Genomic DNA, 18794 nt, shown 5'->3' on the forward strand with positions numbered 1-18794 from the left:
GAGAGGGTTGAGAGAGTTTGAAGGTTGAAGGAAAATGGGAATTCGAAAGTGCAGAAGGAAGGGAAGAGAAGGAAAATGGGAGGTTTAAATACCCCTGAGCTCGAGAGATCCAGGTCGTTTGTTTTTGGCGCTCTCCTCACGAGATGATGCCATGTGGACGTGTTTTAAAGGCTTACATCTGAAAAGACGTTCACTAGAACCCATGGAGGCGCCATCATTGGCGTGACGTCATCACGCATTCCCGAGAGACTCTAACCTCTCATATCTCGCCATGTGCCTGATTAGGTGAGAATGTCAGCCTATTTGAAATTCAAAAGAGCTCAGGCTCGATCCAAAGCCTACTATCTCGAGAAAACTATCAACTCCAAATCCAAGTCCCTTGTGCTCAGATCAGAAGTTAGGGGACTTCTGTTTGGGGATAAATCCACCTGGATTTTTCGAATGAATCATATTCTTACACATGGCTTGACAAAGTCTTGTGTGGCATGTTGACCTTTCAATGGTTGACTTGGTCAAACTCCTTGCCCATATCATCACTTCAGCTCAGCAACGTCTTGAGTTGACCGGTCGTTGTTGCTCAACATGTATTGTACTATACCGAGCCAAGCATACCTCGACTCACTAGACATCCAGTCGAACGAGTAATCAAACTCGAAGCTACTTGGCTCAGCTCGATGATGTGCATCATCTCCTTGATTTGACCAGCTATAGTAGTTTCACCTTACACTTGGATGGTCTATATTAATGTATGTGGTTTGGTTCAGATGTCTTAGCTCCACCGCCCATATAGAAGATCTGGATATTATCTCTGATTGCACTCAAGTGTCTATGACCTGGGACTCTATGAACCCTAACACACTAGTTTTATATGAGACTTCTAGGGTTGCCAACTATCACAAAGCCATGCTAGCTTGCATTTAATGCTACTTTGCTGGGTAATTGTGCATGCTACTGTTCTGAACTTGTGACGTGACCTCATCTCCATTACCCATCAACATGCAACCTTTCTAACACTGAAGAAGGGTTCACTACTCAAAACACTTACACACACCCCTTGAGAAAATAACCCAGAAGTTCTTACCTTGTTCTTCATGATTCTCCCAAGTTCTTACCTTGTTCTTGATTGTTCTTGCTAGTTCCACCATACTTGTTCATCATTGAATTAATCATCAAAGTGTAGTTAGCTGGTACTACACTGGTGCTACTTATGTTGATCTTCGTTCATGCATGTAATCTCAATCAAGACACATCAACGAGCCAGTTCATCCAAAACACTTCAGATCATCCTCAAAGAAGACCAAACAGAAACCTTGGTCAACTGTTTGAAGTTGTGCATTGACTGACCGATTTTTGCATCAACAGTAATGCTAGGAAAGTAGACTAAGAATTATCTTTTTATTTCCATTCCTATGTAGGAATAGGAAATAAAAATGTCTAATTTTTCAATTATACCCTCATCTATTATATATATATAATGAATTAATGTATGTAATAAATTAAAGTATTATAATTGGTAATTTCAAATATTATAAGTGGTAAATTTGTCTAAAAGAAGTGTAATAAATGCTTTCCCAAGAGGAGTGAAACAAAACCCAAGCTGGAAGGAGAGATTCATTTTTCCCCTTTTTGGGTGCATCAGATTCCCATGGGAAATGAAACCATTTTCATCCCCGCACCACCAAATATGGGAATAAAATTAATTTATCATTCTCAAGCCTCCAAAATTTGAACCAAACGGGCTTTAAGAAAAAAGTTCACAATTTCAAGGGGAGTATTGAAAAAGAAGGATTTTTTTTTTATTCTAAATACTTTAAAAAAATTAATGACATTTAAAAAATATTGTAGAAAGAGAAGAAAGTTTTTGTTTTGTGGGAATGAGTATGAGATTCACTTCCCATGTTAGGTAAGCAGATTTAGATAGTGGGTTACTTTTTACATGAAAATGAGATACCCAGGAAATGTAAAACCCATGATCCCTCCCTCTCGAGTTTTCATTATTTTTCACTGGAGTGCATCCGAACCAAAAAACAACCAAACCATATACTAAATTGAACTAATCAAATTCATTCATCGTCGATTTGGTTTGGCCAATTTGAACAATTTTGGGAGAGAGGTAAAAAAAAAAAAACAAAGAAAAAAATAATGGAGAGATGATGAAATGAAGAAAAGTATTATTGAATTAAAGAAGAAGACGGAGAGAAATTGAGATGAGAGGAAATAAATATACAATGAATATGATATATAAAATCACAAAAAATTCGATCTATTCGGTTTAATTCAGTTTAGACAATTTATAAAAAATTCAAATTGCTTACAGTATCGTAAATAATGGTTTGGCTCGATTTTAAAAACTGGTAACCTTTTATGGTATGCAAAAGATGAACCATGCAAACTGCTGCGGATGGTTTGTACGTATCAGTTTAATCGGTTAAGATTGACCTATATTTTCAAGAAACAAATGATATTTTCAAATAACTTATTCTGCTACGGACAGAGAAAAACACTCATCCTACGAAAGTAAAAAGGTAAGTGGCATTCATCTACATGAAATCTTTACGCGGTTTTGGAATATTTTGGATTTCTTATAATATACGCTTTCGAGATACTGCGTTCTATCATCATATAGATTTTGTGTCTTCATTAGTGGGAGATGCATGTCTTTTATTTTTTTATTATTGTAGTTATATAAAATTGTTTATATGATATCATTATTATAAATGACAGTGACTGTGTTGACTAGTGTTGCTTCTTGGATACGTCTGGGAGCTGCTCAAAAACAGACAAAACAAACAAACAAACAAATATAATACAAATTAAATAAATACTCTTTGTTTTGTTGCGAAATGTCTCCTTCGTCCGTTACAAGCCCAAGTTCCGGACAAGAGCCCAAGATATGACCGTGGTCTTCTTATCCCTCGAATCATTTATTTTTCTTTTCACTTGATTTTGTTACCAAAAAATTTGCATGAGATAAAAATAGACCTTGAATTCTATTTATGATCGGGTAATCATATTGGGAATATATTTAGATTGTTAGATTTAATTAATCACAAATTAGTTATTTCTCAAGTAATATTTCTCTTTCAATGAAAAAAATTCTAAATTCGAGCTAAAAATGATTAAATTTAATTAGTATTAGATACAACAAACAATATTATGTTTGTGTATTCTTCTACTTTTCATTTTGCATCTCAAACATATCAATAAGCACAATAATTTAAGCATTAAATGATAAATTAATTCACTTTGGAGACCCCATAATAAAATAACCCACCTAAAGTGTTAGATGTTAAACAGGTCCACCTATTATTTTTAGAATGTAAAAAATACCCACATTATAAACATCTAACTACATTACTAATCTCATAATTGAACTATTCATTTTTAAAGCTCTACTTCAAAGATCATTATTGCAAAACATCAAATAAATTGGAAATCATTCACTCATCTAATTGTGATCAAATAAATAGACGAACATTTTTTTCAATTAAAATATATAAATGGTTGTTATTAAAATGGCTAAATAGTTTTCGATTTTGAAAATATTTTACAAAGATGATATTTGAAGTAATGCCTACAAAATAAACGGTTTAATTTATGAGATTACATTGTATGATGGGGCCAAAAAGGTGGTTAATTAGCTTCGTATTGATTTGGTAACCAATTAGTTTTGGAGTATTTTTCTATTATAGATATATAAAATTACTCTTACACATGTATATATTATTTGTAAAAAATGTAAATGAATAAGTTAAATATTATATTAAGTCATATTAGATTAGCTATAATCTATATTTAATTTGTTAAATGAATGGATTGTCAAACTCCAGATTATAATTAGATTATGGAAGGAAATTGCAATCCACCGATGTTTAATTACATTGAATTGGAATTAAAGTTCAGAGCATCTACAAGTCTAAATGATAATAAGAAAACATTGTTTTGGGTATACACGCACAAGAAAGATAAAGGAGATAAGAAAAATGTACACACAAGATATCAGTAATTCTCTTAGACGGACGCCCGCATTCTAATTTTTTACGGACGCCAGGTGCCGAGTGCTCAGTAGTACATTTTTTCTTCTTCCTCAAGCACTCGGCACTGTTTGAGTTAAAAACCTAACATGCAGCCTTCACAAGCCTCATTCTACACCTAAGTAAGGTATAGGGTGAACCCGTACTCTATACCCTAAAAAACAGGGCGGAGGAAGCAGTGTCCAATTAATGTCACACCCGAACCTCGGGTATTAAACAGATGCACCCATCTTGAATATCCTAAGAGATTAATGCCACTACTCAAGCATTAATCCCCCAAGACACCCAAGGCGGGTTAAGCATTTTGAATTAAATGGACTGGGTTGAATCAGAGATAATAAATAGCAGAAAACATGTGAAGTAAAAATAAGACTTCTTTATAAAACCAACCCCCAAGGTTATGGTATTTCATTGCAACTTTGAAAAATTACATAAATTTGAAATACATGAAAAATAAAGGTTTCAAAACTACGCAAACGTATAATCAAAGTAAATGACTTAAAACCATCTCCAAACAATGAAGGTAAAATTATTCAAGACATACTCGAAACAAGAAAATAATCAAATGACATCACCAAATAAATCTTGATAGTTGACAAGTCTCAAGATGCTGCTCTGCTCGACCCTCGTCCAAGTTTGTCTCTTTACCATGCTCATACCTATAAAAACATCTAATAAACAAGGAACAACAAAAATAATGTAGGGGGTAAGAATCTCATACGATCATAGCTTCCCCTCAGGGGACCCTGACTAGTTTGAAAACCACAAAGTCTTTTCAGTGTAAATCATAGTGGAAATCATTTTCTTGTCCTTGAATCAACAAAATAAGTTCTTCAAACCTTTCCTTTGAAATCCTTTCAAAACATTTATGACTTGACTGTATAGTAATTATGATTATAAACATGCAAATTCACAATAATCATTCATAGTGAGAATAAAACCACAGAGGTAGGAATTTGAGAACCGTACCATCTGCCAATAATCGGTTATGAGCCCTGGCTTCACACAAGCACACGTTACACGTATTAGCTTGGCTAGACACCCCATAACTTTGACTGATAACTTCTAGAAAGTTTAGGGACTTGCACCCAAGGTCATGTGTAAACAACGCTACCCATACTCACAGATCATAGCATGTTATAATAATTTAAAAACACAAACACACACAAAGTCCATAGTTAGGAATGTAGGATAAATCCCCCTACCTGGAATCCAATGCTCTTCATGTATTCTCTTACATAGCCTATGCATTCTCATCCGTCTCAAATGCATCGCTTTCTTGTCACATCAAAAAGAAATCCTTCGGTAACTGGTGTTCATAGTGTCTGAAAATACGACAACATAGTCAAAAGTTAAGTTTAACACAAGGTCGTTATGACCCATCCTTTTAGGTCACACGTCCCTAAAAACTCTAGTTTTAAGTAGACTAAACTCTACTCTTTAGGGTTTCTAAGTTTCAAGTTAATTTTAAAGTCAAACCACTTGACTAATTGCCTTGGTTTAAAGCAATTCTACAAATTAATTTAGGTTAGAATAAATCAAACCTAAGTATTATCCAAGTATTTAATTAATTAGTATTTCTCCAAAATATTCCACTAATTAATCAAACTTGAATAATAGCTTAAATCCAATTTAATAACCTTTAATTAAATCTCCAAAATAAGGTTACAACTAATCATGCTTAATTAACCAAATAAATTAAGCAATTAAATCTTCAAAATAACCTAGGCATGCTTAATTAATAAATAAATTCTACTTAATTAATCTAAGCATACAACCTAATATTAAAGCCTAAGAAAAATAAACAAATAAAAATTAATAAATAAAAGACTTACCCGGTTGTAGACCTTCAAAGTTAGACTCCACTCCTAAGGGCTTCTTTTCCTTGGCAATCTCTCAAAAAGAAAACTTTTAAACTATTAGAATTTTCTTTCCTTTTGGTATGTCTCTTCTTAGAGAGACTTCCAAAGAACCAATGAGTGAGCATCTCAAACTTCACTTGGTGGCGGTGCAAGTGAAAATGAGGTATAAGGGTCTCTATTTATAGGCACTTGAGAGTGAGAAGTTTTTCTAATTTTCCAATGTGGGATAAGATGCACAAAAGTGTGAAAAACACACAAAATACATGAATTGGGTCAAAAAACATGGCCAAACTACCCGTTTATAGAGATAAAACGGGCCGGGTCGATCCGGCTACAGTACATGCATGCGGGTCAAAGAGGGCTGGGCTGGGTTGACTGGTTCTTAAGTGAGATCAACGACTCAGATTGAAGGAGCTTTAATGAAGTTGAGCGGATGTGATTAAAACACAAGACTTCCTTGCGTGTAATGCAGGGTACAGAGGCTCTTGGTGCACGCGGATCTTAACTCCAGCATGACGCCTCGTCAGCGCTCAGTCACCGTTGTGTCAACGCCTCCAGCCAATGCGCACATGCCACGCGTCACTTCGTCAGTCCAGTCAGCAACTTTTCAATTCTTTTATTTTCATTTTTTTTATTTCTCAAAACTTCGTAAATTCACCAAAAATAGCTCAGGACTCCAAAAATCCTACGGACTCGTAACAATGAGTACTAATTTCCTATAGCCTCAAAATAGTTAAATCACTTCTAGAAAAATTATGAAAAATCTTCCTCTCATAATTTAATTCTGAAAAATGAATATAAATAAAATAATCACCACACTCTTGAATTTTCTTTCTCCAAACTTCACTTTCATACAACTAAACTCTAGAACCACAATCAAAGATCTTGGTTAGTCAAAACAAAATTAAGGAAAATTTCAATTCCTTTAAACAACCTTAAGAACAAAGTTAAAAAGCTTAAGTAACAAAATTAACATAAGCCAAAAATTCAGGGTGGTACACCGAGCTCTTGTTGCAACTCGTGGTTGTTATAAAAAAAACCTGCCGTTGAGCGCTCGGTAATGGATATTCAAAAAAAAAAAAAAATACGCGTTCGTCTTAGAGAAAAATCGCACAAAATATATACACCAATATAAAATTTTATTCTTATATTAAGGTTGAACCCTGTCCATATATGTATAGTCAAGACCCATCAAGGATAATATATGTGGGGATATCATTTGGTCCATGTTTTTTTATTTTTATGTTGGACCACCGTTTAAGATTAATGGTAGTTGCAATTGTTGAAGTAGCCAATTAAAAATGCCATAAAATTATTTCCCTTGCATCATTCTCCCTTCTTTAATGAAAAAAAAAAAAAAAAAACAATCAGTAAAAAGGAATTATAATTAAGGGTGGCTTAGTGTCTCCCGTCTCTATCACATACACAAAAACTAGTGAGAGGATTTCTTCTCTCTCTCTCTCTCTCTCTCTCTATGATTTGATGGTTCTAGTAATATATTCGCTCCTTTTCTTTTTCCTTTATTTCTACTATCAATCTTGAAAGAAAGAGGTAGCAAGAGAAGGAAAGAGTGAGTAATTAACAGCCTCCATTATTGGCGGATCAAAAGCTAATTTGCCCTGTAACTGTTGATTGGTCATGCTTAATATATAATTGGCTACACATTTCTTACTCCACCAAAACCGTTACTTTATTTGAATACAAAAGAGTCACAGTCACCCACTTGAAGCGTCACACTTATCCTGTTCATGTGAACAACAATTATTTAAAAAATGAAACTCCATAATTAATTTAATATATATTCTGTGGTTGTTCTAGAAGTTTGACATAATTGGGGTCTTTGATATGTGTCTGACTCGTGAATGGAAGTTACTTTTGGTTGGTAGTCTTTTTGTGAGTCATCAGTCATAACCTCATCTGCATTCTGCCAATTCTCAATTAAAAAGTTGAGGTCTGATCTAGATCGATGAAGTGCACATGGGGATCAAGTCAAAGCAAAACTATTCGGCTGGGGTTGAATATTTTGTACATTTGTAAATGGGACTCAAGGCTCGGAGACAGAATCAGATAGTTATTATATCAATTTGTATGGACTAGAAGTACATGTAGTATGAATCAAACCACCAACAGTAAATGTCATATGGGCACCGATCAAAGTGGGTTTGAAAGAAAGATTAAATAACCCATTTTAATATACAATAAACTTTTTTGACGATTTCTTTTCAATATTTACTTTTTTAACCCTTTAATCTGTAAAATGTCAAATTTACCCTCGCAATAAAAATTTTGACCTTATGTAGACCGCACATCCCACAACGCACTAGACAAGAAATTCGACTAGACCATCTTCTGCTCTTCTTTCGGCGACTGTGCATTTCACAACTGGACCAGAAAATTGATCAGTTGCTTCTCCTCTTTCGGCGACGATCGTACGGTGATGACGGCCACAGCTGATCACAAAATGAAGATAGAGGTTGAATAAGACGACAAAGAGCAAGAAAAGGTTGTTCAAGTTCAAGGGGGTTTTAGGTTTTCGAATCTAGACGACAATTTTTTTTCATGGCAAAAATACCTACCACCACCATCCGAGCAGATTCAACCCACCACTATCCTCCACCTCCCCCACTGACCTCTCATATTTGTCTCTCTTTATCTCTCTCTCTCTCTCTCTCTCTCTCTCTCTCTCTCTCTCCCCTTCCCTCCCAACCTACTTAGAGAAAACACCCAGATTTGGGAAAAAAAAGCTTCTTTTTATTTTTATTTTTTTATTTTTTATATTTGGGTTGAGAGAGAAGGGGAGATATTGAGAAATCTCAGAGATATGATTTGATAATTATGTCTATTGTAAATATTTCCTTTCTTGTATGGAAATCCCTTAGACTTCGGATCATAATCCTTAGATTTAGGATCGTATTCTTGCTAGCCAAGTTTACTCTTGTTGTATATTAGTGCTGTACACTCATGTAAATTTCACTTCAATACAATTTATCATATCAAAATTTCTCGTGGTATCAGAGCTTACCTGATCCTCTTCAATTGCTCTTTAATTTGCACCCTTCTTTTTTCCTCTCACCTTTCCAATCACCATGGGTGATAGCAAAGATGTCAAAGCCAAAAACGTCAAAACCGATCTCACCGACTATGAAGTTTCGTCACCATTTTATTTGCACCATTAAGACAATCCTGGTACTGTTCATGTTTCCCGCCACTACATGGAGACAATTATCCTACCTGGAGTAGAGCCATGCGTGTGGCCCTTAAAGCCAAGAACAAACTTGGTTTTATCAAATGGGACCGTCAATAAACCAGAAGCTACCTCACCTGATCTCTCTCAATGGACATGCTGCAATAGTATGGTCATTTCTTGGATCGTGAACAGTCTTTCCTCTGAGATTTCAAATAGTGTGATTTATACAGACATTGCTCGAGAAGTATGGAACGATCTTCGTGATCGTTTTTCCTAGAAAATCGCTCCTCGTATTTTTAAGATTCATCGCTCTATTACCAACCATAGACAAGGGTGTTAGAGTTTGTATAAGGAAAATAACCCCACTGAAGCAAAACGTGATTTGCCTCTGTTTAGCAAAACTTAAATTTTATTTTATTGTCAAATTTTAAGAGTTTGAATTTGAAGTTTAATTGAACAGACATATTTGATCAATATACCTGTCCAACCTTGAATTTTAAATTGAAGTAACTGCTTGGACAGTCACAACTGCCCAAACAAAACTCTTTATATTGCCAGACTCTTGTTTTAAAACATACATCAGTTTCAGAAGCATGTTTTACATCTTCCTTATTCTTTGGAGAGAAACACTCAGTACGTTTGTTAGAATTCAAGGTCCTGGTGCTAGGACCTTGAGTTTGATAGTTGTATCCTGGTGGTCAGACGCCTTACGAACTACAAGCACTGAGTATGGGCGAAATTCTGTCTAAAGGAAATTGCAATTTGCAAGCTTCTATCAAGATCCAAGTGTGAGACCCATATTTTCCAAAGATTTATTTTAATTATTTTGAGAATTTATTTTGATCATTTTGGGAATTTATTTGGAAAATAAAAAGGTTTTGGTTTAATTTTTAATTTTGGTTTTAAATTGGGCTCTCTCTTTCTTTCTCCCCGGTTCTCTCTATCTCCCGCGATACTCTCTCTTCCCGTGATCTCTCTCTCTCTCTCTCTCTCTCTCTCTCTTTGATTCTCGGCTGTCCAACGTCAGATTTCAACAATCCGACCGGCGTTGGACTCGTCTTCGCCCCGTCGAACTCCTAGTTGGTTCTGATCAGCCAACCAAGCCGCTACGGCGGCGCATCGACTCGATTTCTGAATGAAACTCTCCGATGACGATTCGACTTTTTCGGCGGGTTCGAGGGCGTCAACCACTTGGGTGTTCTTCCCCAGTCCACGGCGAGTTCAGCCGTGCCATTCCCGTGCTCCGGCGACTGCTCACAAGGGCAAATTGATGATTTAAAGGCCGGCGGCTTCTACCACCGATTTCGGCCATTTTTGGCAAGATTTGGTCGTCGACCTAGTTATGAAAAATGATCCTTGAGGTATGGGTAATCTTTTCCGTAAGGTATGGTTGTCCAATTTTGAAGTTTTAGGAATTCGATTTTAGGGTTTATGCCTATTTCGAATTTCCTGAAATTGGACTTGAATTCGAGTTATTTTTGTGCAATTGTGTGTTCCTTTGTGGAATTAGGACTATTTGGGATTGAATTGGGTAATTTTCCAGGTCGTGCCATCACTGCCACCGCCCGTTCCGCCACTCGTGGTGGTGGGTTGGATGGTTTCCATTGTCAATTAGTCTTCCTGGGATTCCCTGAGACAAATTCCAGAATCCCTTGACATTTTGGTGAGTGTTGGTGAGTTTCTGTGAATTTCTTGGAATTTTTATGTGAAAATTAGGGCCGGGCAGCCACCGTGTGTGGTGGTTGGCCGCCCGACTCGGTCGTGAACGGTCAAAATTTGTGAAATCTGAAATTGGATTGCATTGTCTGGTCTTAACAGGTACCTGGCTCGAGAATTCTATTCCTGATGCTATTATGCTGCCGGATTTGATAGCCGAGAAAAGGCGCCGTGAAAGGCATTTCAGTATTTTCACATGGTTGCACTGTGAGTGAAATTAGATAGTTTGATTGTTTGTTTGGTTGCTTGTATGCATTGTTTGCTAGGATTTGGTAAAGTTTAGGCTTAAATCATGAAGGTGGAAATGATGGTGATTATGCTTTGAGGTTATTAATTAAGACGTGAATGATTTGAGATTGAGGTCAATAGTTGACGATTAGGCAATTGACTTGCCAGAATAATAATAATAATAATTATTAGTGGGATTTGATGTGAATATGAGGAATTATGATTATCTTGATGCTTGGATCATTGGTGATGAAATATTATGTGATTGAGTAATTATGGATATTATTGTGGATTATTCTTGAGTATGGAAATTGAAGAATTATTGAGGATAATTGTTTAAGTCATTTCACTCATACGAGTTCTAGTGAGCTTACCGGGTTGTTTGTTTGAATGACCCGGTGTACTATGCATATGGTGCAGTGTGGTTGATGTTTGCAGGTTAAGCATGTTGAGGAGGCAGTGGGGAGAAGACGACGCAGTGAGACTCATTTTGATTTATGTAATTGTTTTTATACAGTGATTTTACATAAATGTTTTTTGGCATACACTCTGATTTATTATATGTATTTATTTATTATGTTAAGTGCATGACTCATTGTTTGAAAAAGGGGTTTAAATGGCAAGGTTTCAGTGTGTTTATGGGCTCGAGGTTCGGGGCATTACACCAAGTTAGTAATTTTTACAGAATTTTGTGTTTCTTTATTCTATCTGTAAGTCTGTTTTTATTTGTTAATACATCAGTATCTTTGTGGTTTATATGAGAATTTACTGATTGACATACAACAATCTTTAGACAGAATTTTTCAATGGATCAATCAGTGAATGGCATCAAAACACCTCATGTGGAGAAACCAGAAAAGTTTAAGGGAGTGGACTTTAAACACTGGCAACAAAAAATGTTGTTTTATTTGACAACATTGAACCTGGCCCATGTTATCAAGGAAGAAGTTCCTCTGGCAGAAGGAGATGAAATTCCTGTAGATAAGTTAAATGCTATTGAGGCATGGAAACAATGTGAGTTTTTATGTAGAAATTACATTCTCAATGGTTTGGATGACAATCTATATGATGTGTATAGATCATATAATACTGCTAAGGAACTCTGGGAATCCCTGGAGAAAAAATATAAAATTGAGGGTGCAGGTTCAAAGAAATTCATCATTGGGAAGTTTCTGAACTACAAAATGGTGGACACCAAAACTGTTGTCAATCAAGTTGAAGAAGTCCAGATTCTAATTCATGAACTTCATGCTGAAGGAATGGTGATCAATGAAAATTTTCAAGTAGGGTCTATCATGGAAAAATTACCACCCTTTTGGAAAGATTTTAAGATATATCTGAAGCATAAGAAGACTGAAATGACAATGGAAGATCTGGTTTGGAAGCTTCGAGTTCAAGAAGACCACATGAAAAATGAGAAGATGAATGCTTGTACCTTTGAAGCCAAGGCTAATATTGTTGAGGAAGGAACGCCCAAGCCAAAGTTTAATTTCTAGAAAAACAAGGCCAACAAGAATGCTGCCAAACTTGCACCAATGGCCAAAAACTTTAAGAAAACTAAAGGAGCATGTTGGGTGTGTGGGAAGAATGGACACAAGAAGGACCGATTTGCTGTCAATTCAAACAACAACAACAATCAAGCAAACATGGTTGAAAATTTTGTTGCAGTTGTTTCTGTAGTGAATTTGGTGATTGATACCAAAGATTGGTGGATTGATACTGGTGCAACGTGTGAGACATCGTATTTTTCAAAGTTTTATTTTAAATATTTTGAAAATTTATTTTGAGAATTTATTTGAGAAATAAAAAGGTTTTGGTTTAATTTTTGTTTTAAATTGGGCTTGACCCAAAAGTTGACTTTTAAATTTAGTGGGCTTTCGTCTTTGACTTTAGGCACGTTGGATAGGTCTCGAGTCCATGAGTTCGTAGACACGAAGCACACGTAAATTGGAGTTACAGTTTGAAAATTACGGACGTTCAAAGTGAGGGGCATTTTTATAAAATTGCATGAAAGGGTTTTAATAACCCAAAAGTCAGTTTTATCTCTCATTCTCTCTCTCTCTCTCTCTCTCTCTCTCCGCGTCTCTCTCTTTCGCCCCTTCACCTTCACCGATCTGCCATCGGCGCGTGGCGTTGCGTCCGGCAGCGGATGAGCTGGGTTTCTGGCCCACGAGCCTCACCTCTTCCTCCTCTATCTACCTCTGGTCACCGATCTTTCATTCGAGCCACCACCGCGACGAATCGACGCGATGACGGAGATAAGCTCTCTCCGGCGATCTTGCTTTTCCGGCCATGACGCAACTCCGGACCACCTGGGTTATCTTCCCCTCGTTGCGGCGAGCCTTCCAGTGTACTTCCCTTACGCCGATGACCACCGTGCGTGGCAGAGCGAAGCCACAAAGGCTGGCGGCTTCCAACCAGTTCTCCTGCGAATCCGACACCCGTTTCCATCGAGTGAGGTACTCAAATTGATCTTCTCTCTCTCCTCTACATGTTTCTGTACTTTGTTTGACTCAATTACCACTAGAATAGAAAAACCGTGTTTGAAGCTCACAGCCACCGCGGGTTCCTCCGCGTGTGGTGGCCGGGTTGAGCTGTTCTCACTCAATTTCTGTCATATTTCCATTTATTTGTTGCTTGTGAGTTGTTGGACTGAATTTGGGCTTGTTTTGGATTGCATTTCTCTGCCCAGGTCATGTTTCACCGCTGCCACAGCCAGCTCTACCACTGGTGGCGGTGGGTTGATGGTTACTTGTCCCTGTTCTACCCAATTGAAATCCTAGAGGCCAATTCCAGGTTCCCGTAAAGTTTTGGTGAGTGTTTGGGTGTTGATTATGGCCGGGCAGCCACCGGGTGTGGTATTGCCGCCCAATCCGACCGTTGAACAGCCAATTTGTGAATTTAGATTGTAATTGATTGGTTGTCTGGTCTTAACAGGTGCACGAGCTCCGGAAATCTTATTCCCGATGCTGTTATGCTGTCGGATTTGTTATCCGAGCGTGTTACTGTTCAAGGGCATTTCAGTCTTTTGACGTGATTACACAGTGAGTGAAATTTTTCAGATTGTAATGTAGAGTACTGTTAGTAAATTGTCTGTTTTGTGTGTTTGTTGTTATATGTTAGGAAGGCTAAGTGTAGGATTTGGATCATGAGAATGAATTGACGAGGATTTGAGGCTAAGGAATTAATTGGGAATTTTAGAGTTGCCCTGAGAATAATTGCTGAATTAGAGAAGAAATGCTTATTATCGAGGATTAATGATTGATGATTAGACAATTATTTTACAGAATAATCAAGTTACTTATTGAGGAAGTATTAATATCATTTAAGTGGTAAACAAGTGAGGGGTCGTGAGTAGGAATCAATTTCGGAGAGGATTCGGTATAGTTCGGAGTAAACAGTGAGTGAACCTTGTTTTATAAATGTTTTAACATTAAATTTTCTCACAGCAAGTGTTGATGATGAAGCATATATAGAGATGAATCTGAAAAGAAATACAAGAGGCATTAATATATTGTTAAACAATGATAGTTATGAGTTAGTTTAGAGAATGTTGTGATTGAGGTTGTGCGAGAATTCCTGCCTGCTCGTGTATAGATTTGCTCTGCATGAGAAGTGGCGAGCATTCTTGCCTGCTCGTGTATAGATTCGCTCTGCACGAGAAGTGGCGAGCATTTCTGCCTGCATGTGCATCGAGATCACTCTGCACGGGAAGTGGCGAGCCTAGTTACATGCCTGCTCGTTTATAGATTCGCTCTGCACGAGAAGTGGTGAGCGTTCCTGCCTGCTCGTGTATAGATTCGCTCTGCACGAGAAGTGGCGAGTATTCCTGCCTGCTCGTGCATTGATTCGCTCTGCACGGGAAGTGGCGAGCATTTCTGTCTACTTGTGCATCGAGATCACTCTGCACGGGAGTGGCGATTCTAGTTATCTGTAAGCTTAATTACCTCAGTGTATGACCAACAGTTCCCTGAGTACTAGTATGGCGTGAGGTTTCAGTTGTGGAGTATTTTGAGAAATGATTTTTCATTTAGTAAACATTTTAAATGACAGTTTCAGTAAGGTTTTGCGTTTTCATTTCAGACATTTCAGTAAGGTTTTGCGTTTCCAAGTAAAGGATCAGCCACTTGTCATAGCCAAAGGATCCCTGGACACGTGTCATCGTCTCACGTTGACACATTTTTCTTCAATTATTCACTACACCCACTTGTTTGCTCTTTGTACCCACCATCTTTTGCTAAGTGTACACACCTTGAAGCCTATAAATAAGAAGCCATTTCTCATTTCCAAATCACATCATCACCTTGAGAGCTTCTCTCTCTAAAGATTTTCTCTCTTTCTCTCTCTAAAATTCTCCAACTTGTTTCCATCATAATTTCTTCATCCGATGTCCGATTTGAGATCCATTTTCGACCACGCGATCGTGACGCTGAGCCCGACCCTTCTAGATGGTTTCTTGGCCGATACTTTACAAAAATTAGGCTTTCATTTTCAAAGGCTAAGGTAAGGCTCTAAACCTAGTTGAAGTTCTGTTGTAATGTTGTTAGAATTTTCTCCTGTTAATTAGATTCTTGTTATGTTTAAATTAGAAAACCAAAGTAGTATCGAGGTTTTGCCCGTGAGAAGTCTTCAATCAGGTAACCCAACAACCTAGCTTATTTAAATTACTAATTATTTAAGTTTTAGTTATAGTCGAAACGCTGCCCGACTTTTGTTAATTAATCAACCTAAGAATGGATTGAGGAAGATATATTAATGCTAAACGATGTGCTATCTAGGCAAGTCCATGAGCAAACAGGCGTTGGACACTGGGCTTGATATCCCCCAGTCTCCCATGTACTTATCTAGGCACATCGTAAGACATTAACTTATCAACTTCTAAGACTTTATTAAAATGAACTTGAGTAGAAACAAAATAAGGGTTCAGGAATTGAGCCGTTACTCGGTTCCTGAACAAAAGATTCTGACATGACTGTCTGCCTAGGGATGTGGGGTCATGTTAGATAAAAAAAACCAGCAAATACAAAAATTGGTCTTACTAGACTGGTTTATGAAATTTTATAGGAACATGACTGAAAGGAAAGGTCATGCTGAAATTCTGTCAAAAATTACTTTTGATTGAATTATTGTCGGACTTGGACTTTCCAGTTACCCAAAGAAGAAGTCAGGACATTGGTGCTGTTGGACCATATTATCAGGTTAAGCTTGGACTCCAAGTAGGGGGAATCCTCACACCCTGTCTATGAGACTTTTATTGTGTGTATGTATGATAATAAATACTGTTGCTTGCAAAAATGCATTGTTTTTGCTTGTCATATCGTATGGATTTTCGTGTGTTAATTGATTGATGATCTGAGAGTAAAGGGTTTTATTTTTATAACCTTAGGTTCGATTCCTTAAACTTCCGGAAGGGATTTGTACAGACGAGCTAGTTGAATGTTCGATAGGGAGGCTAGCTTATGAGATACTAATCAGAGATGGCTACTATCGCTACGGTACCAAACTTTTGCTTGGTAAGCGTAGTTGTTCATTAATGTGTTCGATCCTCAGGAAAGTTTCAATTATTGAGTACTCACAAAACGTTTGTGAAAGACTGCATGTTCATACTCAAAGATTATGAAAATTCAACTATCATTATTGTTGCTGGTTTTTGTGGTGAATATTTTCCAATTGTTTTTCTATCTGGCCATATATCTATATGTTTATTTTAACTTACTATTTTCAAATCTTGCCAGGGTCCCCGAGGGGAAGCTATGAACGTATGTGATGCTTACCCCTACCTGCTTTCGTTCAGCTGTTCCTGGGTTTAACGATCTCGATTGATCAGTTTGGGCGTGGCACTTCTACATCTTGGTTGGCTTCTGTAAGGTCTCTAAGTCCTTTACCATGTTCTTTTGCTACTACCACTGGAACCTTGTTTTCTCTTTTGTTGTTGTCATTTTCTTTCTGTTAAAGTTGTAATATATTTCAAACATCTATAGTGTGTTGGTTGAGATCTTTTGTAAAATATCATTTAAGGTCTTTTGTGAACTCGTCACCCTAACGGGTTGGCTTTTTAATATAAACTGGTTTGAAGTATGTTTAATTATATCAAATCCTATGTGCAATTTAACTTTGATCCAACCCGTATTCTATCAAACAAAGGGCTTAACTCGTTTTAAGAAATCTTGGGATTATAGCGCACGAGATACAAGTATTATATTCTCGAAAATTCTTAAGATTGGTGCCGCTGTGGCAATCCCAGATTGGGACGTTACAATCCTTGCCCTCACTGTTGAACTCTCTGCTTCTCGGGCTGTTTGGGAGTGTTTCTGCCAACACTTCGCTCAACAGTCAATTGCCAATTTTGCAAATATTCACTTTTAGCTGCTTGCCATCACCAAGAACACAAAATCCATCTATGACTATCTCCAGGAGGCCAAACATTTGGCTTACTCTATTGCCTCGATTAATGAACCTGTTTGGGATGTTGATTTGGTTACTGCAGTTCTTTGGGGTTTGGTCTCGGATTATTCGATGCTTGTTACTGCTTTTTAAACTCTTCTATGTTGCCTTCATTTTCAGATCTTCGGTCGCGCCTTCTCTCCTTTGAGGCTCAGCTCCTTTGTCAATCTGTCAACTCCGACCACACTCAGACTGCTCTCTACACTGTTCTGGCCTCCAACAACAGTCAGCCCCGTGGTAGTTCACCTGCTCCTTCCGCCAATTACTCTGGCTATTAGCAATCTCTTTCGCAAGGCAGGAGTCGCGACGGTTGCGGTAGAGGCTGTGGTGGTCGTGGCCACGGCTACGATCGTGGCGGTGGTTGTGGTGGTCAATACCAGCCGTACAACTCTCCGTCTTTCTCCCCAGCGCCCTATTATCCTCCCCAGCCGGCGTTCTATCCCTCTTATCCTGGCATGCCTTCTTTTTGTCCCATTGATCAGGGTCTTCTTGACCCTCCACTTGCTCCTTGGTGCCCTACTTGCAGCACCACTGCTTATAGTGCGGCTCACTTAGTTGCCGCTAAGAGGATCATACGCTATTTAAAGGGCTCTCTCGGGTTTGGTATTGGTTTTATTTGCGCACCTGGTCCTGTTGCTCTCATGGCCATGTCTAATGCGGATTGGGCTGGGTGCCCATACTCTCAGCGCTCCACCACAGGTTATCTCATTTACCTTGGCTCTAATATCATCTCGTGGTGTTCCAAGAAACAGCCTACCGTTTCTCGTTCTTGTGCCGAGTCAGAATATCGGTCTCTTTCCTATGCTTGCGCTGAAACAGTTTGGCTTTCCTACCTTCTTCATGAACTTGCATTTCTGGTCAAGTTTCCCATCATGCTCTATTGTGACAACCTTAGTGCAACTTACATGGTTGCCAACCCGGTCTTTCACGCGCGTACTCGTCACATAGAGCTTGATTATCACTTTGTTCGTGAAAGTGTGGCAGTAGGCAGCCACAAAGTGCTTTTTATTCCTTTAGCTGATCAAACTACCGACCTTTTCACCAAGGCCCTTTATAAGCAACGACACTTGTTGCTTTGCTCCAAACTTGTACGTTTAGGACCGCCAAGTTTGCACCGGGGGGGGGGGGGGCGTGTTAGTTAGTTATTGTATTCACATGTAAACCTTTTGTTAATAGGTTTCTTTTCATGTACTTGTATAAATAGTTTGTTATGATTAATGAGAACGTTAAGCAATTATACAGAACTCACATTGATTCTGATTTCCTCACCACAGCTTTCCTTGATACTTCTAAATGGCTTGGGGGCATTAAGGGTAAGAATAT

The 18794-nt window shown here is 37.8% G+C and overlaps 1 protein-coding gene and 2 long non-coding RNA genes across 4 annotated transcripts; 2 read left to right on the plus strand and 1 right to left on the minus strand.

The window, feature by feature from the left end:
* Positions 1-4413: 4413 nt before the first annotated feature.
* LOC147285940 (uncharacterized) lies at positions 4414-6029 on the minus strand. Its single transcript, XR_015122039.1, has 3 exons — positions 5870-6029; positions 5240-5359; positions 4414-4705 (listed from the first exon to the last, which is right to left on the minus strand). It is a non-coding gene; the product is annotated as an uncharacterized LOC147285940 (long non-coding RNA).
* Positions 6030-10071: 4042 nt separating this feature from the next.
* LOC147285941 (uncharacterized) lies at positions 10072-13010 on the plus strand. Of its 2 annotated transcripts, XR_015121867.1 has the most exons (3): positions 10072-10444; positions 10627-10746; positions 10902-11004. XR_015121867.1 is itself a non-coding variant. In XM_086241594.1 (2 exons), the coding sequence occupies exon 2, from the start codon at positions 11834-11836 to the stop codon at positions 12521-12523; it is 690 nt and encodes a 229-aa protein (XP_086097720.1). In that variant the 5' UTR covers positions 10072-10444; positions 11448-11833; the 3' UTR covers positions 12524-13010. The 2 variants fall into 2 exon arrangements, 1 of the variants encoding a protein (XP_086097720.1); XM_086241594.1 differs by lacking the exons at positions 10627-10746; positions 10902-11004 and adding an exon at positions 11448-13010.
* Positions 13011-13629: 619 nt separating this feature from the next.
* LOC147285942 (uncharacterized) lies at positions 13630-17029 on the plus strand. Its single transcript, XR_015121868.1, has 3 exons — positions 13630-13840; positions 13965-14071; positions 16763-17029. It is a non-coding gene; the product is annotated as an uncharacterized LOC147285942 (long non-coding RNA).
* The last annotated feature ends 1765 nt before the right edge of the window (positions 17030-18794 follow it).

Source organism: Dryas octopetala, chromosome 4, assembly GCF_963921425.1.
Source record: "Dryas octopetala chromosome 4, drDryOcto1.1, whole genome shotgun sequence".
Classification (NCBI taxonomy): Eukaryota; Viridiplantae; Streptophyta; class Magnoliopsida; order Rosales; family Rosaceae; genus Dryas; species Dryas octopetala.